We start from the raw sequence: 27,928 nt of genomic DNA on the forward strand, positions 1-27,928 counted from the left end.
CAGCTGCCCTATGGCTTTCACATATACGTCTGTGTCATACAGATTTATTTTCATATTTATATAAAGTTTGGAAACATGGAACAAAATAATTTGCTTTAGCAATCTGTTACATAAAATTATACTTTCTTCACTTAAATTAACGCTTCTGTTTACCTTTCACATGAAGGGTCTTAGGAGGCTAAAGGAGGACTACAGGAATCCCATTACCTGAAATTAACTCAGAGGCAAGAAGAAGGCATTGTTAGTGGAGATAATCTCCTTCTCAGGCTTACAGCGCTTCTCTGACTCAGTGTGGTAATAAACATGTTCTACCTGGAGAGTGAAATTAGTACACATTATTACCTGATTATAATATGGGACAGAAAAATTGTAAAGTTTGCAGTTCCTGTCTAAAGATGTAACTTCTCGTCATGTACTTCAAACATTACTAGAAAAGACCAAAGCTGCCCCGATAAACACCTGCAATCCCAACTAGACTTTGATAACGTAACATAGCTAATATACTACTTACAAAATGTCTTTTGCTGTTTGTTTCCTAAATCTCACTTCAAGCCATAGAGGATTTCAGCTTGAAAGACAATTTCGTAAAGCACTTTTTTTTTTTTTTTTTTTTTTTTTCCTGTAAAGTGCAGGAGTGGAACACTTCGAGTCAGACAATCTTAATGCTGCCATAGCAATTTTGTGAGGCACCAGAGAAAAATGCATCATATTATCTTTGAATTTCAGTCTGCTTTTGCTTCTCACAGCAATCAATAACCATTAGAATTATTGGTGGTAGTATCCGTCTAGATAATTTTAGGGCTTTTCCGGAAATCAAAATACATAAACCAAAATTGTCATATTATAACTTTTTCTTTTCTTTTTAACTCTAATAAAGCCAGATTTGCCTTGAAGAAAAGCAAAAAAAACTGTCAATAGGGAAATGGGATAACACCAAGCTGAACGGATCCAGTAGTTAGTGTTGGAATAAAAGGCTTGAGGGCCAGAACATGTTCCCTTTGCAGGGAGCATCCCTCTTTCTCAGGCACCTGCCTTCCCCCTTCCTGACGTGCAGGGCAGGATCCTGGACAGCAGGTGGGACTGGTACCTGAGGGCAGAGAGAGAATAAGCTGAGTCTGCTGGAGAAAACAGGCTGTGTAAATTAGCAATCTCTTATTATGGATCAGCCTAACCTGTACTGACACTGGAATCCAAGTAGCGTAGAGTTGGGTGCTGTCAGAAGGAAGATCTCCTGAGCATGAGCTGCTGTTGTTATACCTGCACCCAAGATAGTTAAAACTGAAGAGATTTCCCCCTCATTTCAGAGTGGAAGCCACCAATGTGGCATCTTAAAGATAAAAATGAAATCTGACTTAAAATGATTACTTTCATAATCTTTAAAATCTATTTTTCCATTTATTTTCTCTGGTAGATTTTGGAAGCCTGGATATTACCTGCCAAGCTGTCATCAGTAATTATGTGTTTGTTAACTTACTGTTCCTAATAAACAACAAGAAACATTCATGATGAATTTCATTTTTCCCTAAAAAAGATTTAATAACTGCTTTGATTAAATATTAAAGCTTTCTTTTGCTGTTACAACTAGACAGAAAATTCCAAATATCAGCAAAATATATTGTGCATAATCTTTTTACTACCTGGCCATTATGCTGGACTTTATTGATTGCTAACATAATTGATCAGGGTAATTTCTAGGTGGTCAGGTGGAAGACTGATGTGACTGGCTGTATGGTGACTCAGCAAACTAAAACTTTTTTCACACTGCCTCACTGAAAATACCTGAAAATTGGAATTTCTGTGGATAGGCAGGATTGCCTGACCTTGGGGAAGAGTTGACACGAGTAGTGCATTTCCCGCTGGGCAAAGGGATTACTGAGATAAAGGAAACTTTTAGAGCCAGCAAGAGCTGATGGATTTCCTGGGCTTTTTTGCCTTCCACAGTGCCCGCACCAGGGCAGTGATATAGGTTGTCAGGTAATGACGGAGAGCAAAATGAGCGTCCTTCAACTCCAGTGGAGGGGAGGATCCTAGAGGGTTTTGGATGAATGGTAGGAATGGAATCAGTTGTGTGGGTGCACCTCATGCTTGTGGAACGGTAGTTGGCTGTAACAGAAGTGACAGGTGGTTCATCAAACATGAAAAGAACCTAATTTATTCCCAAAGTCAAGCCTGCCTGCTAGAGAAATTGTAATCTGTGCGTGTACAAGAGCTAAGGGAGCTTTAATGGCACTGCTGAAACCATAATGTAATATCCAGGTTGAAATAATTCCATCTTTATCTCATTATGAGTACAATTTTCTTCTATGTGTGAAACTTAAATGTCAAATTGAGGAAGTAGAGAGAACATAAACAAAAGACTGTGGGCATATTCTATTGTTTCTTTAGTGGGATTGTAGAAGCTGCAGAAGGCTGTAGGAAGATGCTCCAAGCAAAATGGGGGGATAAAGGCTTTCAAAAACTTCCCGGTTTTAGTATGAGCCTCTTTATCTGTGCTGGAAGGAAGAAGCTCCTGGGAGGATTGTCTATTGTTGCCACATTCTTCCTCTCTAAAACAAGAGAAAATTGAACTTGTGAATAAGCGATGCTTCTGTGATCCATTCAGATGGTGTGTACGTCTCAGTGAGCGCTAAGTGGGGAGCTGTATACTGGGAGCAGAGCTGCTGTAGTAGCAGGTGGTTCAGAACAGGTATTCGTCCGCTTTGAGTCTTGCTGCTTGCAGAGCTGGAAGCTGCAGACGTGCTGCTCGTTAGTGGTACGAGTGCCGGTTCGTGGCAAGCTGTCTCACGTGCACTCACAGCTCACATACAGGATGTTTGCTGTCATTTGCTTCTACACTGAAAAGTGGCAATGCAAGTACACTTTAGGTTCTCTGTGGCAAACCAGATCTGTGCTGTGTGTTAGGGCCTTTAATTTCTAGAGCTCAATCCCTTTAGTGTTCTGGTTTAGAACAGCATTGTCAAAACAGAACGAGAGCTAGAAGGATGTACCCTGTGTGGAACACCTGGAGGGACTGAAAGCAGCTCCTCCTTGTATTTTTTTTTCTTTCTTCCATGTGCTCCAGGATGCAGGCTCCTGACAAACTAGTAGTTGCCCCAGAATCTGCTTTATCTTCACTCTTGCTGTGTTTCATCGCTATTTTCTGATGCTCGGATTTGGAAGGGTGAAACTCTTTGGGTGCTGGGTACTGGAAACAATAGGAAGTAAATGAGGAACACAAAGTGCTAGTCTATAAGAGATACTATAACACCTCTCTTAATGCTGTCTTCGTTAAGTCATACCTAAGATTTAGACCTTGGGTTTCAAGTGTTACTCAAATATTTTGAGCACTCTTTCACTTTTGTGTCCCTTTTCTTCCCATAGTTACACACTTGCTTTTTCCTTTTTCTCTCAGCTCTAAAACAGAACTGACTGGAAAGATGTTGTATTAAAAAACTGATGTGAAATTCCAAGGAAAACTATTTCTTGTGAAATAGTGTGATTTTTAATGTCAGTTCCTGGCAGGTTGTCCCATATGGAATTATTATGGTATCTTGGTACCACAATTGATATGTTTAAAAACTTTCATTATGTGTTTGGGTCCCATTGATGCTTGATTATTACATTTAAAGAAAGATTATAAGGTAGAATACATTTGCTTTTGAACATACGAAAAGCACAACCTTCCCTTTCCAGATGCATTCATTTTAACTCTGTTCAGCATTCACTAAATCTGTAGTTATTTCTCTTTTCCTTTGAAATGCACTTATTGTTCTATTTCAAGACTGAATCATGTTCCGTTGCTACCCCAAAATATAACATAACAAGAATGGTAAAAATGATTGCCTGTAATCTATTATTACAGGCAATCCAACCTGCCAAAACAAAATTGCCATTTAATAAGGTGGTTTTTTTGAAAGAAGCCCTGTGAATGCTCCATGCAAACCGAAGTTGCCCACAAATCCTGTATTTTAAAAACAAAAAAGTTTCCTTTTATATGACCATATTTTACTACATATGACAGAAAATCCCATAGTATATCTCTCTCTTTCTGTCAATCCTTGCAGTCTCCATTGGTGTTCAGATCACTCTGATGTGAGACCTGGATAAGGTGCTATTTATATTACGTATTGTCAAAGGCCTTACCCGAAGGGTAGTACATTAGAGATGTTGTATTTCTGTAGGAGGAAAATCCTGGCACTACTTAAGTAGTGTATTTCAGCAGAGGACCTTTTTTGTGAATGTCACTGTTCCCATTTTATGACAGAAAGAATTTAGGGAAAAAGAAAATATAAGAGGCTTATTGGTATTTTTGCAGCAATGAGTAGTTCCTTTCCTGGGAAATTCATATGGAAAAAAAAAAAGGAGCCAAGATCCTATTCAGTCATTCAATGCTCAGTCCCAGTGCTCAAAAATCTTATGTATTTATTATATAAGCAATGCCATTACTGATATTAACAAGTATTTGCAGGATGCTTTGGTAATATTAAAAAAAAAAAAGGAAGTGTGAATGGTCAGCAAGTCTAATTCTATAAAGACTACTTTAATCTATTTGATTTTACTGTCTTTTGATTTGGGATAGTTGATTTTGAAATATTCCAAGGCAGTGAAAAGTCAAAGAGAAAAGAAGCTGTTTGCTGCTCAGTCTTCTGGCTCCAGCTCTGAAGACCATTAAGGAAAAGCAAGGGCTGTCATCTGAAAACATAGCTCACCTGCTCAAGTAATACAGACTTTAACAAAGATTTCAATACATCAGTGAACTAAAAGAAATACTTAGTTCCACTTCAGTCTATACCCTTTTTCAGGTTGTCTGTTGAACATAGCACAGCCTGGGGAGGAAACAGTGGAGAAACTGGAGTCAAGTTGAAATTCTGCCACTGAACCTTACCCTGTTGGCAAATCATTTCATATTTTTGTCTGGGGTTTTCATCTGTACACACAGATGAAGGTGTGTATCCCTGCACCTTGAAAGTTAAATCAACTCTATAAAAATAAATTGCTTAGCTGCAAAAATACCAGACCTACAGTCTACCCCAAATGTATGCAATCGTGATACATTACCGTTATTTTGTATGAATTTTGTACCTGAACATTAATTTCCTTCAAGGGAAATTAATGCTGAATGCTGATAGTGTGGTTGAACATATAACTGATGTGTGGTTTTCTCTCCTAACAGCACACAAAAGAAATGGGAAGGCCACAAACTCCTTTGAAAGAGACAACCCTGGAGCCTTGGACTCAGCCACAGGTAGGCTGGAACAACTTTTCCAATAATGTGTTTTCTTTAATGGTGGTTTCCATGAATCTTAATATAATTAATCTGGAACTCTAAAGAAAAGCTGCAACAGGTAGCTCTGTGGTTTTTGGCATTGTATGTCAAAATTACTTGCTTTGGTGTTTGGCTGCCTAGACTAGAATCCTTTTAGTTGAAGTCTCAGCTTTTTTTCTAAGGGAGAAATGCCAGGATTATCTTGCCTTCAGTTTGTATTCTTTAGGTGCTTAAAAAGCTTTACAGAACTTTACAAAACAAAACTGCTCTCTGAATGCTGGGCCAATAAGCCATGGTGTAGAAATGAAGCTTGTGGAAGTTTATTATTTTGAAAGGAAGGTTTGAAAGATCAACCTTTTATGTCATGAGGATTTATCAAAAAATGAAGCAACACTTAATTATGCAAAAAGAGATAAAGAAATAGGGACATTACTACGCAGCATTTACCGTCCTTAACACAAAATGTTTTGCCCTTGCAGTTGTGTACTTACTCGAGTAAATTGGTTATTTTAATTTTCTTTCATGCAGGTATTCAGAGCTATTTTTACTATATATTCTCTGTGTATCAGTGTACTGTACTGCACATTGCAGTATGTGGCTTTGGAGGTGATGGGAGGGAAGGGAAGAGCCAGTTCATAGTGTAGGTGAAACTGGATGTTGCTGTTCCAAGGATAAAGATTGGGGCTGGAGGAGAGCAGGCACTGGAGCACAAAGAAGTATGGAGGTGGGAAGATCAACCTGGAGAACGGGGCTGTTTTTGCAAATTCCTGGGAGATAGCTGCTGCTTTTTATGGCTGTGAGGGCATTTCTCCTTTAGCAGATACCAGATCTGTAATTCATATGGCACAGTGTCCCTTCCTGATAGAATCACCTACCTTTGCTTTGCAGGGTTCACCTGTTGCTAAAGGCAGGAGTGAATCTGTAGCGGTAATGCCCAAGCTGAGAGTTTGCTGGCAAAGATGGAGAGAACAAGCCAGAGGCAGTAGCAACCCCTGATCCGTAATTACCGTGCGACTGTAGGCTAAGTAGGCTCTGTCTCCTATTTTTGGGGTGTAAGCACTCTGCCAAAACAAATGTTCTCCTATTTACTCTTATGACTTTACAAACTACATGTGTGAAATCCTAGAACTTAGGCTTGTTTGAGATACGTTTACTCCAAAAGCATGTGGCAAACACAACATAGAAATTTAGAAGTAGAAATGAAAAAACCCTCACATCTCTGTTACTGCTACTTTTGTTTATGCTTGGGTGCCTTTTTTTTTTTTTTTTTAATTACAATGCTAACTGTGCTGGCTTTCATGGTATGATCTCTACAGCTGATTAAAATGTAGTAGCTCCTAAATGGTAAATTCTTCATCATAGTCACAGATACATAGTATTTCTGTACGCAGAGGTGCACAAACATAAAGGTAGATATGTGCAAACATACAAGCCTGGAATGGTAGGGAAGCCCCTCAACTGTTATACTCGAAAACACAGGATCTTCTCTTGTTCCTAGAGACCAGGCTCCTGGGTGCAGCCCGTGCCCAGCTCCGGCAGGGCCAGACCTCCACAGGCCTCTCCAGGCAGCCGCTCGTCCCAGCGGTTCAGCTGGCATTGATCTGTCTGCAATCAATGAAGTTTATGTGCAGGACCACAGGAGCTTGCTATGGTCCATAGTTACTAGCAGACATGGTGGGGGACATACTAACTCCTTAAGGGCAGGAACAGAACTGCTGAGGAAAGTGTTTCGTTACTGCTAAACAGCTAATGAATCATTAAGGGGAGGGCTAACAGGCTCCTCCTGTTCGTTTGCTCCAGCGTGTGTTGCAGAGCAGCGAGGTGGGGGCTTGGAGTTAGGGCTGGGCTTTGGTTTCTTGGTACAGAAGAGAGAATTGTGGCTTCTGAGTTGTGAGAGGAGGGGACGGAGTGGCTCGGTGCCATGGCTGCTGGGGGGGGGTGCGCTGTGGGGATGTGGGTGACAGGGGTGAGCATTTGCAAAAGGTGATTTCTGTGACTGCTGCCAGCAGCGTTGTCAAAGAAACATTGTGTTGGACTGTCCCAGTGCTGCCGAGAATCAGTGTTCTTCCTGAGCATACAGGCTGTCACCGTGTTATCTGATCACTTCTGAAAGCTGCATTCGCCACTGCTTTATTTAGTAACTGCATGGATTAAAATGTGTGAAATGTTTTCGTCATTCCTATTCATTTTTGGAAAAAAAGATCTGCTTTTAAAAAAAACACGTACAAAGCTGAAAACAGAATGTTTTTTTTCTTTTGTCAGAGAAGAAATGTAATCAACAAATTAAAAAACTGCTGGAATCATTATTATAGCAGAAAATTAAATTAGTTGTTAATTCTTTCATGGATGTAATTTTGGCCCCTCCAAATCCCTCCTTAGATATTTTGTATAAAGTAAGTAAAAATTCATGGCATGGATAAAAGCTTTGTCTATTTTATGAGCAACAGGCAAATGATCCAAATGGTGCTCATAAAGCAAATGGTTCCCAACTCTAAAAGGAGGAGAAATATATTTAAAAGCTGGTAGAATGAACCATGAGTAAACCCAACTCCTGTTTACAACGTGTTGTTTACATGAAAGTTTTTTGAGTTGCTCCCCCTTACCCCCAAAGGGAGAGACTCAATACTTTTGTCTACTTAGTGACAACAAAATCATTACATTTTGGGGGCTACTTACTGCCATTCAGTGGTGAGAGCTGCCCTGGGATGTGTTTTACCAAGGAGAGTGAAGGGCAGAGTCCAGCGGGCAGGGCCAGGCGGGCAGTGGAGCAGAAGCCCCACATCTGGCCCTTGCTATCACAAGGTGAGGAGCTGGTAGCTATTAGTGGCTGGGCAATTCTACACAGAGATTATTGTCTGGGGAAACAAGAAATGATGCTTTTTGTGTAGAGGGAAAGAAGGCTTTATGTTGCCTGTGCTGTCCTGGCTCTCATTTGCCTTATTTGTTCAAGGCTTCATCTTAGAAGCAGCCAGGTAGCTGAAAATGTTGAAACCGAACTGTTAAATTAGACAAAAAATGAAGAACTGCAGTGCTTTGTCGGGCTCATCTCTTATGCTGTGGTGGGGTTTTTGTTCTTGGTTTTATGGTTTTGTTTTTTGGGTTTTTGGGCTGTGATTTAATAAGTTCCTCGAGCAATATGACACTGACAACGTGGGAATTCTTTTTCATGGCCATGCCTTTTAGCTTGCCGTTTTCTGTATCTCTTTCTGTGAACTCAGTGAATGGAAACTGATGTTACTGCCTGGAAAATAAAGTATGAGAGACTTGTTCCGATAAATTCGGGACAAGACCTTTGCAGATAAGGAACATGTGTGGTAGTAGTTGCCTAAATAGACTTGACATTGGTTTACAAGCTTTATTTAAATGCTAAATACCATGTATTCCTGTGGTTATGTGGTTTTTTTCTGCTTTGCCTGATTAAACATTTAGCTGATAAACCCTGTCAAGGCTGTTCAGAGCTACTGCGGTTGAAATTATGTATTTATAGCTTCTATTGTTATGGTCAGTTAAAAACAGGATAATTTGAAATCAAACTAAATTGTGATAGTGTCAGCAACTTAAACAATTTCAAAATCTGAATTTTGTGTGCTAATGATATGAAATAATATTGATCATGATGACTCTCATTCAGAAACAAATTTATTTATTCTTCCATATTACTAGGTGGATAAACTTAGAGAGAATAAGGATTTACCAAAGTAAGGAAAAGAACAATGATTGAAGTTATATAGCTTAAAACTGCAGTAGCAGCAAATAAGGAGGCCAAATAGTGTGGCAGATACAGCAAAAATGCCACTTTTCAGTTGCAGAGTATTTCTGACTTTCTTTGTTTCTTGTGACTCTTACATCATTATCTATTCTATATCTATCTGAAATACAGCATATAAGTGACTCCTAGAGGTGTTCGACAGGGTAAGATGTGAGGTGATGTTATTAGTGCTTTTTATTTGTTTATTAATTCTAATAGCTCCAGGTGCTCTCACTCACTTAAGATAATGGCTAAAAAGCCAGGGTACAGTTGCATTAATTTTCCTGGCCCAAATGTAATGTAATTATTTTAATGAATGCATTAATTTGCCCCCTTTCCTCATGCTATTCCTCCTTCAAAGTCCAGGTTGTCACTGGAAACCAATTTGACCATGATGCCCCTGTAGGTTTGTCGCTCTTTTTAAAGTTCTCTGAGAGGGTTAAATATCCAAGGATGGAGATTTGCCAGGCTCAGGTAGTGCATGTTCACGCGTGTCTCACAAATAAGCATCATCTCTTACCAGCACGGCTGCTTCACCGCGGTGCTGCAGCGCCCAGCAATGAGCATGGCAAGCAGCAGCAGGAAGGTATGGACCAGGAGCCACCATTTGTCTCTCAAAAGCAGAAGAGGAAAATAATTTGTTTCCTCTTTTGCATCTATAACTTTACTTTCTCTTTGTGTGCAGAGCACAATCCTTTTCTCTTTTTTTTATTGTTTTTGGAAGCAGAATTACTTTTTGTGGAAAGGCAAAAACACTCAGACTGAAATCTAATTACAAATGATAGAGTGCAGTATTTTTCTGCTCAATTTTAAAGAATCACTTTATAATCTTGGAACAGTGGATAACAACATCACTAATCCAATATTTTAACAGTAAATACGTTTGATGATGGGAATTGCTACACTAATCTTATATCCCTCCACAGTATATTTAAGAAATCCACAGGGGGTTTTACTAATCAGTTTTTGTAAAGTAAATCAAGTCATGTAATTCTCATTCCCTCTAAATGCCCAGCAACTGCAGGCAGAACCATAAGCAATACTTTTTGTTCTTTTCATCACTTTCATACCCTGATCTGCAGGCATGCTTTCCCCTTCAGTATGCAAGGAAGAGACTTCTGCGGAGAGAATTCTCCAAGCACTCTCTGAGACAGATGTCTTACTGGGTGAGCTGGCAATTCACCTGGTCCCCTCGCCTGCCGCGCCGGGGAGGGACGGAGCTGCACGTAACTGAAGAGCAGCCAGTCCTAAATAGAATCTGACCCCCTTTTCTGCTGCACTTCTAATACATATGGTTTTAGCTACTTAGTTCAGACACCCTTTTTACTGACCAGTGAGATACATTGTGATATGGCTTGTGTTTTTATCTTGTTTTTACAAATTGTCAAAAGTAAAGCAGTTTTCTTTTTAAAATTATAAATTTTACATTAGGAAGAAATAATGACAACCATGGTTAAATATTTGAAGAGAAGCAACTAATAAGAATTCTGTGCGTAATCTGTTCCCACAGTTCATGGGAAGTGAATTATTTTTCATGAAGTCCTGGTGTGCTCTGTTTACTTAGCTCACAGCTTCAGCCTTCAGGATCTGAAATCAGTGAAAGTCAGAAAGAAAGTGAAGCTTTATTTCTGATTTGGTGTCTTCAGCTTAGATACAAACCAGTCACCTAAACAGACTTCTACAGCCTGGTTATAACATGGTTATATTTAGTATTTTGAATCTTTGTGCTCAAAATACTCCCATTTTATTTGGTGCCTTAAGAAATGCACATATGCCTCAAGTATATTTCTTACTTACTGGGACTACAATTGTAATCCCAAGTTCTAACACAATAGACTTAATAAGTTTAAAAAAAAAAAAAATAATCCAGATCAGAGCAGGTGGTGTGGGAATTCTAAATGCAATTAGAATTGCCTGCATAAATATCTGAACTGGTTTTGAACACCCCAATCTTAAAACATCATTTTTTTGTCTTTTAAAATGGATGCCTCACAAGCTAGAGGCTAACTGGGAGCAGACAGTTGTTTTGGTCTGATTTGAGTGCCAGCAGGAATGAAATAGTATTTTATTAAGAAGCTTAAGAGGAAAAACACACTAAGTTTTGCACTTTGAAAATAATTATAGTGGATACCCTCATATACATTTAATCACTCCAGCAGCAGCTAGTGCGGCACCTGGCTGCCAAAAGGTACAAACCTGGCTTCTCACAGATAGCACTACTGTTCATTTTAGCTGTGTTTCTGTGTTATAATCTGTAAAGTATTCCTGACATTCTATACAAAGAAGATATCCAGAAATCAGGATACAGTTTCTGGAAGGTAACTTAATGGAAAGGCAATGTATTAATTGGAAATAGGCATTAACCATTTCCTGTCTAGTGATCACTTCCCCTGATTGTTCTGTTTAATATGGAATAGAAGAATACAAATATGTCACCTACAAACCAGTAGATGTGGCTGTATGAGGCCATTGGGTATATTCAACTGTAAATTTAAAAAATGACCTTTAATGAAGAGATGTTTGCAAATAAAAAACTTACTTTTAATTTAAGACATTCTGCAATGCTTTGATAACCTGGCCAACAGAAAGAACTCTATTGATCTAGTAAGATTTTGGAACATTGACAGGCTTTTTATATATACAAATATATTTTTTTTCAAGATCTAGTTTTACCATAGTGTATGAGCTTTGGAAGTTAGTAGCTGATGCAGCTGAAAAGTCACTCAGAGAAAATAAGTTAAATATGCAGGATATCAGTGTTGTGAGCACTGAATTTACTATTGATTTCAGCAGGGGAGACCATTACAAAGGCAGAAAAAATTCCCATTTCGTTTAAGTTTACCTGTCTTTTTTTCCAAACTCTCTTATGAGTTAATTAAATAAATGAGAACTCTGCAGACAGTTTCCATACAGTTTACTTGGTGTATTTTCAGGTGTTTAGCTGTACAGAAGCAGAAAGCCAGTCTCTTTGGGGTTGGATCTCTGAGGACAGGCACTTACTTGTTTGTCTCTTGTCAGACTGTTCCATGTATTTGCAGAACCCAAATGTCAAAAGCTGCTGAGTGGAAAACTGGGGGACAGTGAAGGTTTCGGGCCCTTTCTACCTTGAAATATTTAAATCTTTTCTCATTCACTAAGACTCTGAAGAACACCTTTTCCTTTTTTGTTCACCATGACAGCAATCTTGTCTGCCTAATTTCTTTGGATCGCATTGTTAAATCTTTCCCTTCGGCTTGCCTCTGATGTGTCGGAGCTGTTATTACAGACTTGAACAGCAGTGTTAATGAGGAAAGAATTGGTAGCAGGAGCGGAGAGCTTCGCTGTAGAGCATCACCTGCAAATTCAGCCCAGTGTAGATGAAAACAGGTAACCCTAGAAAGCATCTTGTCAGTGTGCATCATGCTGGAGCTACAGGAGGGAGCTGTACTGCTCAGTGCAGGCGATTGATTTATTCTCTATTGCTCTACACTGAGTTGGAGGAGATGGGGTGCTCAGTAGTGAAATATCCGATGACATTGTTTAAAAAGGGCAGGTAGACAGCTACTCCTTCATCTTGTGAGATACAGAAAGTCCTGTCAGTGTCTAAGTAAATCACCACAGACCTGCTTTCAGAAAATGTATATGAGATCTTTGAGGTGCTTAGTTATCTATGGGGATGCTCAGAGCAGCTTTCCTCCCCACAGTATTTCTTCTGCCTTCACCCCCATTTGGTGAGAAAGCGGAGACGTCCCCATTATTTAGGAGAAAGCACAGAGTAACAAAATCATTAAGTTGCATTGGACTGTAACTTACTTGCTCTGAGCTGTGCTCTATGTGCATAAATCTTAAAACAGAAAACATAAACGAGGCGTGATTCATGGAGGTGTCCATTTTTCCAGTGTCCAGCTGGCTGTCACTGGCAGAGCAGTTAGCTCTAATGTAAGGCGGGAGCTGGGCATGGGAACAGATCCATCCTCTTCCCCGCTGCAGCAAGCGGATCTGTTTATGCATCTCAGAATAAAAGGAGTGGTTCAAAAGCTTTGGAGAAGCATGAGCATAATAGCAGCTTTCTGGTGCTGTGTTTAAACCTTAGAAATGGTATCAGCTTCAGCACGGACCTTTGCATGAAGAGTGGGTGTATGAGGGAAAGCTTTCAGAAGTGTTGGGCTTTCAACTGTCTGTAAAATCTCTTGAGGTTTTTCTTTCCTACACTGTACACTTAGGGAACATTTAACCATTGTTTCTTGGTGGTGATTTTTTTGTTCAGTGCCATGTTTAGTTTGATTGGTTGGGGTTGTTTTTTTTTTTTTTTTTTTTTTGTTGTTGGTTGGTATGAATTTATCTAATGTTTAATAAGAATGCTTACAGTGTTTAATAAGAACATTATGCCTTCCCTCTTGATTAATTTTGTTTCCCTGGATGGCAAACACAGGCACTGCCATTACGTGTTGTCACAGGACGTGATAGTAGTAGGCACTGGATGCTTCATGTGGGCTCTTCACCTGCGGGTTGTCCACACTGGCCATGATTCTGAAATGCAGAGCATTCTACTATTGATCATGATGAAGAAGTCTGAAACCTGGTATTAGCTTTCAGGTAGGAGGGACAAATTATTCACAAATGCTGTTAAGGCCCCCAGAGCACACTGATCAGACCATAGCTCTTATATCTTCAGTGTCGAAAATAGTTTTTTGACTGAATTTAGTTAACTGAAACGAGGTATTTCACCAGTCCATTAAGTTATATGATTATTGTTGTGTATCCATAGTGGCGACTATGGCTCTGGGTTGCTGTTGCCAGGTCACTTACCCTCTCAGTCAATTTCTCAGCTACAAAATCAGTTGTTTTTCTTGAAGGATATTTTATGGACTGAATAATTTTTTGGCCACAATTGCATATAAAGCAGATACACTCCAACTTGGCGCCCCAAAGGCTATATGGTAATGGATATTATGTATCCATTCAAAGCCCAAATGAGATTAACACCACTGTTCTCTCCATCTGCCTTTGAGAAAGAGTCCAATAAATAACGAGGCATATAAAGGAAGATTACCACATTATATTCAGTATTTACAGCATATGTATTAATTGGTGCAAGGAGATGGGCACCTGGTTGGAGTGAGTGGGTGCTGCTCTGCTGCCCGGGGTGCCTGAGGTGACCTCCTTTCCCCAGGGGAGCACTGGCCTTGGTTGAGACATGACCACCTTCCTTGGGCACTGCAAAGGGCTTCTTGTTGAGGTTTCATTGGTTATCTTTGTCTAAAAGGGACTTCAAAATAGGGAATGGGTAAAATAAAGGTGTTGTGGAGGTTTTGCCTCTTCTGGTGGCGTTTGGCTGCAGATTGGGATGCTGAGCTGGGAGTGCCAGAGTCCAGCCTGGCCACATGGCTCCCTTGCATGTGCCCCCTGATCTGCATCCAAGTGTCTGTGCAATGTGTAGGGAGCCAAGTGTGTCCTCTCATAATTAGTTCAACAAATAAGACCACCTTCCAGATCTCTTCCTTCTGCATCACATGTTCTCCCATCTCTCATTCCTGCAAAGCAGGAGCAGTTACTGATTTTCAGGCCATATGATTCCAGGCTGTTTTTGTCCATCTGACCAAGCCTGCCTCTGTCATCTTCCAGCAGCACAAGTTTTTGTAACAGTTGGAGACAAATTGCCACCAAAAAGATGGTGGGCTAGAATCAGTTGCCAGTGAAATGCAGTCTGCCTGCTTATAGCTGAAGGACACAGATGAACAACATAGTGTATGTGCTATCTCTGAAGATGCTTAAAATATATTTTTATAATACAGTATTTGTTGTCTTAGAAATGAAAATATTTTTGTTTAGCAGCTAACTCTGATGATGGAAGGTGTATATCATTCTTCCTATATATGAACCTATTAATTTGGCAGGCTCCTACAATATTATTCTATCCTGTTATGAATAAAAATTTTACAAACTGGTTCTAATGGATTTTTTTAGTTATGAAGTTAAATTAGGGAAAATGCCACTAGAAAAGAATGCCAGGTTTGGGATAGTAGATGTTGGTGCTGCACACAAAGACCATAGCTTGGAAAATGGTAACCAGAACTTTACATTTTTACTTCATTTTGCAATGCCTCTATGCTTTCCCAAATACTACACAAGGCTAGTAAAAATATTTGTTGTGCATTATGCTGTTTTTCTAATTCTAGCAGACATTAGAAGTAGCTCAGACCCAGAAAGCAATTAATGTTGCAAACACTGTGACAGTGGTTGGTGTTTGTAGTAGAATTCATCATCCCTGAAAAGATGCATATTCTACTGCTTTGTTTTTAAATCCATAAATTTTCACAAGTAGCCCAGTGCTTTGTAATGTGATGAATTTGACTATATGGCTGGAATATGGATGGTGTAAGCTATGAACCGAAGAAGAAATTGCACTTTGTATGTTTTATTTGTCATGCACTCTCTGTGTTCTCCCTCAGGATTTTATTGTAAATTCTTTTTCACTCCAGGGAAAGATTCACGTTAAGTAGCGGAGGTTGCCACCGCTTGTGGAAACTTTGGTTCCCAAGGTGCCCACAGTCAGTTACTACGATGGCCAAGATTAGTTCTAGGTGCTCATTTTTACAGTTCAAGTTGTTCAGGGCAGTGTCATTATAATCTAGCTAATTCCTGGAGTATTTACAGTATGGGGACATTTTTAGTACTGGGTGCTTTATCTGGTAATATTCTATACTTATATTTTTGCACACCACATTGCTATAGTTCTTGTGTCTGTGGTTCAGAGAGCGTGATAAAATACCATCTTTATTCTGTATATTTAATACAGAACATGTGTTTGCTAGTGGAGGTTGGACAGCTTTCTGGGTATGTCTGTGCCTCCCGCCCGCGGGCTGGGAGCACCTGGGCCCGGTGTTACTGAGGGGAAGAGGCGGCACCGACCGGGCGGGGAGTCTGAGGAGCCCACAGGCCAGATGTAGGCCTTGCACTTAGATTGGTATGTGATGGCTTTTCATCGGGGTCATAGCCAATACTGACGGATAAACAGCCAGTATAGAATGCTTTTAATATAGATTCAGCCTATTTGTACATTTTGGTCTCTCTCAGTTCACCCGTTTGTCGTTGCCGAGCCAGGCCTTCCGTAGGCCAAAGGGCTCTTCTAAAAGCAAGACTGCCAGCAGTGGGCCAGGCCCGAAATTGGCACAGGCATACTGACAGAAATACATCAGGTAAACCCAGCTGCTAACAAGTCAAAGTATGGAAATATTACTTATGATTTTATATTTCATGATTTTGTGGAAGAAAATGAAGAAACTAGCTAGCTTTTGTGTTTTGATTTGAGAATGCTATTACTTAAGGCCTTTTGAATTTTTTTTTTTTTTTTTTTTCTGAAAAGGGGTATACTCTCTGTAATCAAAGATGAATGGTGAAGTTGCTTGTTTGTCCATTCTCATGTATTTTATTGGTTTTCCTTGCTCTTTTCTGCAACTTTTCCCTATAGGAAAATCTGGTCTTTGCAGTAATCCTCTGGCATGTGCATGTTACCATTTTCTCCTTCAAATTTTATTTTTGAACATAAAGGCTCATTTATCAAAATCTGGAAAACCTTTGCTATCCACAATGGATTCTTATGATTTGTGTCTGCTGGTTTTATTTTCCTGTTCAGCTGCCTGCCTGTGAGGTGATGGGACAAGGCAGGCGGGTTCCAGCGAGAGCAAGGCTCTTGGTGCTTTTGAATTCTGATCATTTTTTCTTTAACTGCTTTCTTATATACGTCTTACACACATAGATCTTTTTCTGTTTAAGTAAAAGTAATGATGCTTTATGATCTGCTTCATTCTCTCTATTTCAAGATTTACAAGTGTTGTGACTCAGACGCCTCTGAACCTTTTTTTTAAGAGGAGCAGTGAGAGGGACTAGGTTGCTTTATTTCTTTTCTAGAACACAGCTAAAATTGTAGGCTTCTGGGCTTGGCAGTTTTACAGCAACTTGATAAAGTAAAAATAATCGTGCCATCACTGTTTTATCTTGCTGCTTTCAGATGTGCTTCCTTCAGAATTGCTTCTTTCTTTCATATTTGTGGAACTCTGCTCGGCTGAGTGGCAGTCTGTTCACAAGCTCTGCCAAGTTGAGGATTTGAGAGAAAGTAAACAACTCAGTTGGAAACATGGGTAGCAAGCGTTGCGTAGACTCTAAGAAGCAGAGATATGCTGCTCTATTATACAAGAGTTCACTTAATGGAAAAATGCTGTTTTCCCCTTAGAAGGAATGAATCTCTCTTGCTAGCCATTGTAAAGTAAGCCAGTCATGCCTGACAAGTGCAGGCTGTTTGGGCAACTTTTCTATCAAGTATTTTATAACACTTTTCCTGAATAAGAAAATCTGATTTTTGGCCCTCAGTTAGAACATAAACCAATATTTATAAGGAAAAAATCTGCATGCCAGAAGTACCTAGAGAGAGCTGATGGAAGGAGCTGGGAAATACTGTGAGAGCTGAGATGGACAGTTATTGAAGAAGTCTTTTTCTACGTATGAAATAGGTATTCCTCACATATTCCTCAAATATTACTTTACTTGCTAGCAATATTTGTTCTGTCAGCTACAAATGATACTTTATAAAACAGTACTCAGACCCTGACAGGTTTTAGTTTTTGAAAATAGGCATGGTTTACATCAGCTGCTTCTCAAGTAATTTGTGTATTGCTCCTGTCCTCACCAAACTACCAAACAATAGTGAGATGAAAGACAGTTCCTAATTGTCTTCCTAGAGAGGAGGTGGGGCTTAAATTCTGAGAAACACCTTAAAAACATCGCCTCTGGCAGTTTTCTCAAAGCAGAAAGATTGCTGGTATAAGGCTATCCTCCCCTTTCTTCTAACCTGATCTTATGCAGTCTTTAACTCCCTCTTTTGTATCGCCACACTCGGAGACAGATGAAGCTCAGAGCAGACCCCAAAATTACTTTTTTTTTTTTCTTTTTTCCCCAAAGTCAATCTCATAGCTTCCTGAAGCCCTGTGATATCTGTATTAGTTTAAGGGGTTGCAGGTAACTCATGATGTCTGTTTTGCTGAATGACTTTACCTCTCATGCCTGCATACTTTAGGGCTTCAGGGATAAGTTTTATCTCTAGCTGTGCTTCACTGGAAGAACTTAGCAGAAGTTGCTCTCATTAACTTGATATCTTAGAAACCTAGGAATGCGACTGCACAGTCTATTTAAAATAGTATATATCAATTGCATCAGATATCAGAATTATTGGAGGGCAAAATTTAAATTGTGGGAAGTATAACTACTATCTTTTTGGAAAGGGAAAATTCCCATTCCACTTAAGTAGTGTCTTGAGAGATCATAATTTTAAAAGAAGTGAGCATAGAAATATTTTAAATGTTTTTTAATAACTATCAGGTCACTTGTACTGGTCCTTATTCAGTGATCTTCATTCTGCAAATAAACTAAGGTCTCTTAGAAGGCAAGGATGGCAGTCATGATGATAAGGAGAGAGATACAGAGTGAAGAGGAGGTATAAATCTAATTATGTGGTACTGTAACCAGACACAGTGTAAACCTGTGTTGTTATGTGGGAACATACAAAACAGTGTATATAGCAGAAGAACAAACAAGCATAACTGCAGAAAATAAATGCTTCTGAATAAAATTGTTTAGCTATGATAGATGCTTTGTCAACCTGCTGCAGCTAAAAGCTAAATACACGAGTTGGAGAGAAAAAAAAATCCAGTTGAACAAAATCAATCATTGGGGTGTAGGCTATTAAATGTTGACAAGTGGTAAAGGCTGGTTATACTGCTCTAAAACTTTGGGGGATAGCAAAGCACCTTTGAGTAAACTTACACTCTTTAAATCAAAAATGAAAGTTTGTTGTTTTCTTTCATGGCATTATATGTCAGGGGCCAGTATTCTCAGAGACTGTTACACAGTGTGAAATTACTGTTTTACTCAGTTCTTTATATTTCTGACCTTGAGATCTTGATCATTACAGTCTATCCACCTGACAGAACTGCAGGGTTCAGAAAGAGTTTAGGTGCTGTAATAATAAAAATCTCCTTTTTTTTTTGAGTTAAATAATGAGCAATATTGTTATGCAAAGTGGAAGTCAGGTAACTGTGATCCATTTCATTCTATAGGGAACACTGCCATAGAAAGTCTGCACAGCTCCTTCATTTGTTTTTCTTCTACAGCCAAAGAATTTGCCACACAATTGCATGAAAATGCGAACTAAAGTCTGAAGGAGACAATATTTCAGACTCTTTAGAATTGCTTTCTTAAAATAACAAAGCTTCCATTGATTTCTACTTCCCCAGTATGTTTTAGACTATAAGGTTTAAATTGTTTAAATTTATATAGAAAATAGGGAGAATAGACAGGGTGTGTTAATAGTGTGGAGAGACTCACAGGGCTTCAATTGCATGTTTCCTTAGGCATTGATCTGCCTCTGTTTGGCAGTTCTGCTGCTTTCTGAGGGCTGAGAACTAATGATCAGCACTTGTGGGAAGAATGAAGGGGAGCTGGTAACCAAATTTAATTGTGACAGCCTGCTGTCCCCTCCTCTTATCGGTGTCTAGGAGATGCACTTCTCTTTACGCCAGTGAGCACTAGGATGAACCGAGGTACTAAGTGATGAACAGTAGTCATAACTTAATGGTTTCACTTTATAGATCTACAAGGAAGAAACAGTAAAACAAAGAACTAAACCCCAACGTGTCTACTCCTACTGATGGTGAATTTTTCAAAAAGATGATTTAATCTCCCTTGTAATCTGTGTCCTCTTCCTGTTCTTCCTCAGAGATACAGTCTTGGAGTATCATGACACATACAGCATCTGAGCTTTTGACACACGCACACGCTTGTGGCTGGGTGGTACTGAAAAAACCAGCAGGTCCAGGATCCTGAAGGGAGATCACCTTTGGTCACTTCTAAGCCTGTTGTGATCTTTTGGTCAGCTTTTATGGGGTGAGGGCAGGTGGGTGTTAAAAGTACTTGCTTAAATCATTATCTTAGTACTCTTCTGAATGTTCTTCTGACAGGGTGCTTGCCTTAGAGTTAGTGACAGTTTCCTGACACAAAGAAGAGATTGCCTCCAAATAAAAGCGTACTGGAAATATCAATCTTCCACAGCTGCACGAAGCTATTGGAACAGAAAACAAAAAGTAGTATTGTATGTTATATGACCTATTACTGACTTCTAGGCATTACTACAGAGCAGTCAAGGCTTCTCTGTGCGGTGGAAGGAGCTAAATGTATATCTGCTAATTAAACCTAGACAAAATGAATTTTATGGTATGTTTCCTATAGGTAACATCATAAGGCTGCGGCAGACTTTAAGGGGAAATTAAGGCCAAATGAAGAAACAGCACTGCTGCTGTGCATGTGGTGGTTTTCCTTAGAAACAAATAACAAGAAATATTCTGTGGTGACCTTACCTGCTGCAGGTGGGGTGTGAGACAGAAGGAATTTTTCAAATGCAAGTTGTGGTTTTAAGGTTTTTCCTGTTTAATTATATATGCTGGTGCAGTTATCAAGGAGATGCAGAAATGCGGAGATCTTTCACCTCGCTCACCTACGAGAGTAGTAACTGCCCATTTTGTCATATTATCCATACATATGATATGACATATGATACTGGAATAATGTGTATAGATCCAAAGTGGTTTTGCCTGAAGAGAGCTTTAAATGCTCCCATAGCAAATATGCAGGTCCCTAGCTCTTTTGGAGAAGTGTGACAAATTCCTCAGTAGCATAAGAAAGAAAAGTCAGGACAATGGCAAGTTGTTTTTTGACAGGAAAAGATAATAAAGTTGAGATACATACACTAAAAGCCTTGTTATCTTCAGGATGTTAGTAAAACTGGAGTTAAGAAGGCAACTTCAAAGCACTGAGGGGGAAGAGTGGCCTGAGAGAGCACCTTATGGCAGGAGGATTTTATCTGTTGGGTACTCGGATATCCTTTCCTGAAGATGTTGGATTGCAACTATTTCCAGGTAACACACACTCTGTGTGTTAAATGGAACCTAAAATAATTTACCAGGCTACCTAGAAATTCTTCGTTTTAAAATTTTCAGTTGGATTTTGTATTTGTTTCAATTCTTTCTTCTGTTAGTTGCCTTATTGATTAAATTTTGTTTTCCTGTGCTAGTCTTCGTTCAGGAAACTCACATTAGCTTTTCCTCTTAAAATGAGTTTGGATATGCAAAAGAGTAAGTAGACTGAAACATTCCTGAAAGGCAAAGACAACTGAAGTCTAAAAATTCCTTAAGTTCCTCCAGAATTTCTAGCCTACGTTCTTTAAATTAAAGGAAGCGTGAAAGTTTAAGGGCCTGTTTTACTGGTACAATCTTTACTTTAAAATAGATCCTTGATGTCATGCATGAGATAAATCATAGCAGTGGTTGTTTTGACATTCTGGAGTGTAGTTATATTATGCACTGGTTTCCCAAGAGATCTTAAAATTTAACAAGCAGAGGCCAGTGTGAGTGATGAAATGAGGCAGCAGTACAGCCATTTCAATTATACTTTTATTACACAGCCATTCTTCCTAGAGCGCTTCATACTTTTTGTAATGCTTACTAGAGTATGAAGTGCTTCGTGTGAAGGAAAGGTAGCTCCGATTTTATGACTAAGTGGACAGCGTGATTTCAACTTGCTTTGACAGGAGTGCTGGGGCTGTAGCAGCGTGAGTTACACAGGAGAGCGCAGGGAACAAAGAAAGCTCTGCTTAACTTTAATGGCTGAGGCCCTCCTCAGAATGATAAGATTTGATAATTCAGTAATATTGTTAGAAACAGAGGTACTTGCAAATGGTTTAGGTTTCTCTGTTCTGCTTTCAAGATGATTTCCTGTCTCAAGTCTGTGGTTAACAGTGGTTGCCTTTTGTTTTTTTCTTTCCTTTTTTTTTCCTCCCCATTAGGCCAGTACAACAGCTTTAATATTAATCATATTCCTTATTATCTTTTTTCAATGCCTATCTCATAGTTATCTGCTTGTACTATGAATTATTCCTGAATGTTTATTTCTAATATAGGCTATCATCTCAAAAAGCTATTAAATATTTTGAAGTGTTAATAATGTAACTTGTACTTTAGAGTATGAATTTAAGTTCCCTTTTCCTGTGAAGATGGTAACAAGCATGGTGTACAGATTACATGTATAAATACATAGTTAAAGATCCAAAAGTTTAAACTAGCTTTCTCTTTTATTATTTTAAGGAGCAATTTGAAGTTATCATAAGGAATTATATTAAAATAACTTTCCATCTAAGACTGCAATAACAACATGAGGCACTGGAACTCCTCTTGAGTTACACAGGACATTAAAGAGTTTTTGTTTCTATACTAAATTTATCAGTGGCCTCTACTTGCTCTAGGGTATGTACTTTTCTGTGTTATTTCATGTGCCTCTTGAACCCTCCATGTGGTCAAATGGCCTCTATTAAATGCATAACCTGTGGAAGTGGCATCCGAAGAGAGGATTTCACTGAGCACATGTGGGACAGTGCTTTGCGGGGAACAGGAATCCTGGCTGCTTCTTTAGGGATCGAACTGCTGCACATATTCTGGTCAGGCTGCAGCTGATTGTGGTTATTAAATTCCCATCAGAATATGCTAACTTTCATTCTAATACAGCGTTATTAGAAATCTCCCTCAATGTCTGAGGTAATTGTTAATTTAGACCACTTGTGTCTTTCTGAGATTAGCAAGAAGGGAATCTATTTTTTCTCCCTTTACAAGCAAGCCTGTTAAATCCTTTAGTTGAATGGATAACGATTACAAGTCTCAACTGACAAGCTACAATTTTTTCAATTCCTGAAAGGTCATTTATAATAACAGAAATGACTAGCACAGCACACCTACAGTATCTGTGTTGTGAGGGAGCTCTGATTAGAATTTCAGCTAGTACCAAGGGGTGTGCTTTTTGTATGCAGAGGGAGGCTGTTAGACTGCTATTCATCTTCATGGCTACTCTGGCCAGCAATGACTATTCACACTCCTTTCTTACAAAAAATATAAATGTGATGGTATAAATGCAAACTGCCTCCATTGATGGAATATTATTAAATTCGTCTGATTAGAAACAGATGTGCAACATTTCCTGTTACAGAAAGTATTGTCAGACTGTAATGCAGTGCAATGAGAGCGTATGAGGAAAAGAGGGAAAATTGAATTTTAGAAAATGCAAAGGAAAAGGATTTTTTTTTTTTTTTTTCTATTTGGTATTTGTGCTCTGAAAAAAGTGAAAAATGGTGAAAGGTCTAGTGTTCAGGAACAGAGCTGTATCTCTGCCAGGCTCTGAGTGGGTTTTTTGTTTTATTCTTTTTAATTAGCACTTGTTAACAAAACACTTAAATGTGCTGGAATGAGTATGGAGTTCATGGTGTAGGTTGAATAGTTTGGTATAGTTGTAGCACTCTGTAAAATTCCGGAATTTTGTCAACGCTCCCACTGGATACAAGGCTGTGAAGTTTCTACTGGGGTGCTCAGATCTTAGTGAAGTTCATGTGATGTTTGTGTTGTGATGTTCCTTTTGATGCACCTTTGGACCCCAAACCCAAGAGTCTACTGCAAGAGCCCTGCAAGCCTGCGTGTTGATTCAGGATTGCCAGCTCATGCTCTGATCTTTGTCTGCACCTGCATAGACGTTAATATCTATTGGGAAATCTTGTTTTGCCTTGTAGTATCTGTGATCTGAAGACAGCTACTTACTATGCACCCTTTCTTTTACTTTGCTTTTGAGCTTTAAAAGGAGCTTTGTTGGACAAAATGAAGTGAATATCTTGATGCAAAGAAGTTCCATCAAAATTGGTTCATAGCAACTTAGCCAACCATTTTGTTCAATTTTGGATGAGTGACATACTTCTCTGTTTCCTTTTACTGTTTTTTAATCCTTCTCGTATAATAGATGACCACACTATAAAGAATGTTCCGTCTGACAATATGCATACATATTTTCCAGGAATAAATTAGGACATTTCCCAATGCTCTAGCGCATCACTGTTTAATATAGGCCAATAGATCAAAGACAGCTACTGTAGTTTCCCTCTTGGGTCTGTGAAAGCCAGTATAAATGTGACCCTTTATAATATGTGCTGTATTATTTAGAAAGCCACAGTTTCCCTAGAGTTAATTTATTCAAGAAGTTCTTGAATTTGGTCTTCTTTTTAAGTACATCTTTCTATGGTATGTCCAGATACATCTCTAGTTAGGTAGCTAACCACCTACTTACCTACCTGCACCTACCTAGTAACCACCTGCATCTACCACACTATGTTACATTTAGACTATGAACCAGCAGCCACAAATAATTTATCCAACAAGTAACGTTTAATTTTGTGTATAGAGCCCTCAAATAGCTAATGATTTGGACAATTCTCAATTTGCTAAGGAATCCGGAGAGGAGTGCTTGGAGGATCATATTTTTACGTATGTGATTAACCTATGTGAAGCAATTTCTACTTCTGAAGAGTAAATTATATTTTATGATCATATCTGTAAAATAGCTCCGCTATTCTTGTGAACAAAATTAGTGTGATTTCCCTCACAATACAAAATAAGTGAAATTGCTACGTGTGTGTGTACATAAGAGAAATAAGCAGTGCTGTGTATGTTTGTGAAAAGTTTGGTTGGATTATGTACAGCAGTCTTGAGAGATTCTTGTATAATATGTTCACTAGCACATTAAACACTAGCATTATTTTTTCCAAAGTATGAAAAATCGTAAGCTTTACTAGAAAAGAAATTCATTAAAATGCTGCATCATTAGACTAAATATTAGCACAATAAATGTCATCTCACCACTAGAAATTAATTATCAGAACCTTAATATGGCTTTAAAATCTTACCTGGCATTTAGGTGATGCTGTATTACTTCATTGGGAAATTAATATTAAACCAGAGAATATTTTATTCTGCTATGGAAATAACAATGAAAAAAAATCAAACCTCCGTGATTTTTAGCAGTACTCCAGGTTTAGAAAGTCAAAAGCTCTCTAGCATCCAGTATATAGTTCTCAGATTAAGAAATGATGGAAATGACAATTTTGTTGTAATTTTCAGTTGGAGAAAAAAAATAGCCGTAGTCCTTTGCCAGTTTTGTAACGCAAGTTGCAGGTACATCTATTAGCTTTTAGGTAGAAACTAGAGATACTAGTATCCAGTTTCATGATGAGATTTCATAATAATATTTACTGATTTTTAGGAAATAAATGAGATAAAGTGATTGATAATATTGCTTCTGTAAATTTCTGCTATGTTTTTGTTTTCATGCCCACTCAGCCGAGTTACTGTGAGTAGCTCAGTGTCCATGTTGCTGGGTGTCACACCAGCTGCCAAGATTGATGTTCGGCCTTGAGCTCAGGCATTAACTGACCCAACTGTCTGATTGAACAGTGCAATGTAACTCCACAGCGCTTTACTCCTACTCTGGCGTGCACTGTAGTGATTTATTATCCTCTCTCACACAATTTAGTACACTTTGGCATATGCTCAGATGAATTACATCAAAGATTAGTGAGGTCTTTTATTTTCCCCAGGAGACTGAAATTTAGCATTATGAAAATTAACCAGCATTGCTGTCCCCACCCACCTGCAGCTTTAAAACTCGCAGAATTTAAGTTGAGGAATGTTTGCTTAGACCAGCACTGAAAACAAGTACTTGCAATCAAGCGTTTCAGACATATTCAAAAATGGCTGATCACAGAAATCATTTTTATCTGCTGGTAAACAAAGTAAAGTGGTTGTGCACTTTGGGTGTTAATACAGAGAGGACATGTGCAGCAGAGTTGCTATTTCTGAGTTACCTAGGCATGGTCTTACAAGTGATTTGTCATTTAATGAAATTTCAAGTAGCTGAGGTAAAGCATCAAGTTCAGTATAAACAAATCATTTGTTATATAAACAAATGAGATCTAAATTACAGTGATTTTTCAGCTGATACAGATCAGTGCAAAGTAAATAGTCATTTACATTACACCATGTAGCTGTAAGTGTTTGCAATTGTATTGTGGTGTTGAAGAGCAGAGGCTGTGCAGCGGGAAAGGATAAAGTCCCATCCCTTCCTCTGCCCGTTTTCTGCTCGAGGGCACAGACAGGTCTGTGGGAGCTGAGGAAACCTCCCTTCCTCCTGCAGTCCCTCTTGGGGGTGATGGTTGTTGGGCCCTTAAATCTTAAAAGAGCAGTTAATGCTAAAGGAGACAAAGGGGCCTCAGTCTTTCTCTTCAGTAGCATTTGATTTCCTTCCTTTGCATAGTTTTTTGATTTGTGAAAAGCTAATCATTCTTTCTGTAAAATCTGATCAGTTGAGAAGAGGAAAAAAAAAAAAATCTAGCATCTGATCTTTCCTGACATTAATGCTACAGGGCTAAAGCAGTTGTAAATGTTTTTGTGTTTTTTTTCAAGCGGATGTTTTATAGGCAAACAAATTATTCACTTAATTCCTAATTGTTGGAACACTGTTGGCCACTTTCAGTTGTCTTTGGGAAATAATCAGACTTGAAAAATGTGACCCATAAAATTTCAGAGGCAGCAGGGAGTTCTACACACTGGGGAGTGGGAATGGAGGGGAGTGTGAGCCGGGCCCAGCTGCTCTGTGGGCTGCGTGGCAGCACGGTGTAGGTGTGGGAGGGCCAGAGGAGCAGTCCGATGGGGCACAACTATCTATGCACAGACAGGCACACACAATCCATACATACGACCTCCGTATTGTATGATTTTTAAAAGAAACATTCTTAAAACTCAGAAGGGAATCCTAGCATTGGGGTTGATCGTTCCGTTAACTGACAGGGATGCTAAAAACTGTCTCTTCTACCTTGACGGTCTGTATCTGTCTCTCAGATCCTGGATAAGGTGGTAGCTGTTGTTGTTATCAGGCAGAAAATTATTCCTGCTCGTAAGGCTGACCTTCACTTGAACCACCAGTACTGTTAAGTTGTTGGTAATGATGCACATTTACTCCAGCCTGGTGCATTGGAGAATATTTTCCTGACCCATTTATGCTTCTCCTATGTACCCATAGCATAGTGCTTGTAAAATATTTTCTTTTTCCTGTGCTTTACCTCTAATGATTAATAGTAAACCTAGTGATGAATGTGAACGAAAGGGTGGCAATTATAATTTCATTAATCACCCAATAATTGGGGTCCAGGGCTCAACTGTGACTTTAGACTTCTACATCTTAAGGAATTAAAGAGAAATTTCTATTAATCACTGTGTCCCAGCTGCTGACAAGGCCTGTTCTAACAATAGATCCAATCATTTCAAGATGTGCTACAATTAGTGTGAGGATGATAAAGGAGTTTGCCTGAGCCAGCCTTCTGGTCCCGGGAGGTTGCAGGAAGGAGCCTCTATTACGCCAATGATTTTACCTCTAAATGCTATGCGTTAAAGTCATGCTTCCCTGGAGAGATTTGTAAATGTTTAAAGCTTTTAATAAACTTAACCTGACTTAGGGAGTCTATTGGAAGCTGGATGTTTGGATGTCTCTGTGGTGTTTTGGCTTTCCAGTTGCTGTGTGGTACGCACCCCCAGCCGGAATAAAAGGTGTTGAAATTAATGATATAGTATGTTTATTAATTTGTGCTTGCAAAAACATCTGGTTGCAATTTTGTCACTGTGCCTCAGCTTATTGATAAGATTTTAGCAGATGTGTGTTTAAATGGTAAATTAGAGAAGAGTGCTGTGCCTGATTTTGTGTAAGCAAAGAGCAACTTCTTAACACCATTAACAGCCAGTATGTCCAGCTATGCTGAAAATAGGAAAACGTATCTTATGCTGCTATTTCAGACCTCCAGCTGGGAGGAGCAGTTTCTGTATAAATCATCCAGAGAAATTTTTCGAGTTCACTGGCTCTCTCTTATCTGCCCTAGGTACAGAAACAAACGAAGCCACCAACATGCAAGCAACATTCTGAAAATAAAGACTCCATGCATAGAGAAATAATGAATTCTCTAAAATCTATATGTGGAGATAAGCCACAGGTAT

General features: G+C 39.0%; 1 protein-coding gene across 1 annotated transcript in view; it reads left to right on the forward strand.

The window, feature by feature from the left end:
* Window positions 1–27,928, forward strand: part of PCDH11X (protocadherin 11 X-linked) — a 504,069-nt gene that overhangs the window by 239,966 nt on the left and 236,175 nt on the right. The window contains exon 5 of the mRNA XM_014955203.1: window positions 5,153–5,224. Coding sequence (XP_014810689.1) covers window positions 5,153–5,224 — 72 coding nt within the window. The remainder of the gene's footprint in view (window positions 1–5,152; window positions 5,225–27,928) is intronic.

This window comes from Calidris pugnax, unplaced genomic scaffold (genome assembly GCF_001431845.1).
Source record: "Calidris pugnax isolate Ruff unplaced genomic scaffold, ASM143184v1 scaffold38, whole genome shotgun sequence".
NCBI classification, from domain to species: Eukaryota; Metazoa; Chordata; class Aves; order Charadriiformes; family Scolopacidae; genus Calidris; species Calidris pugnax.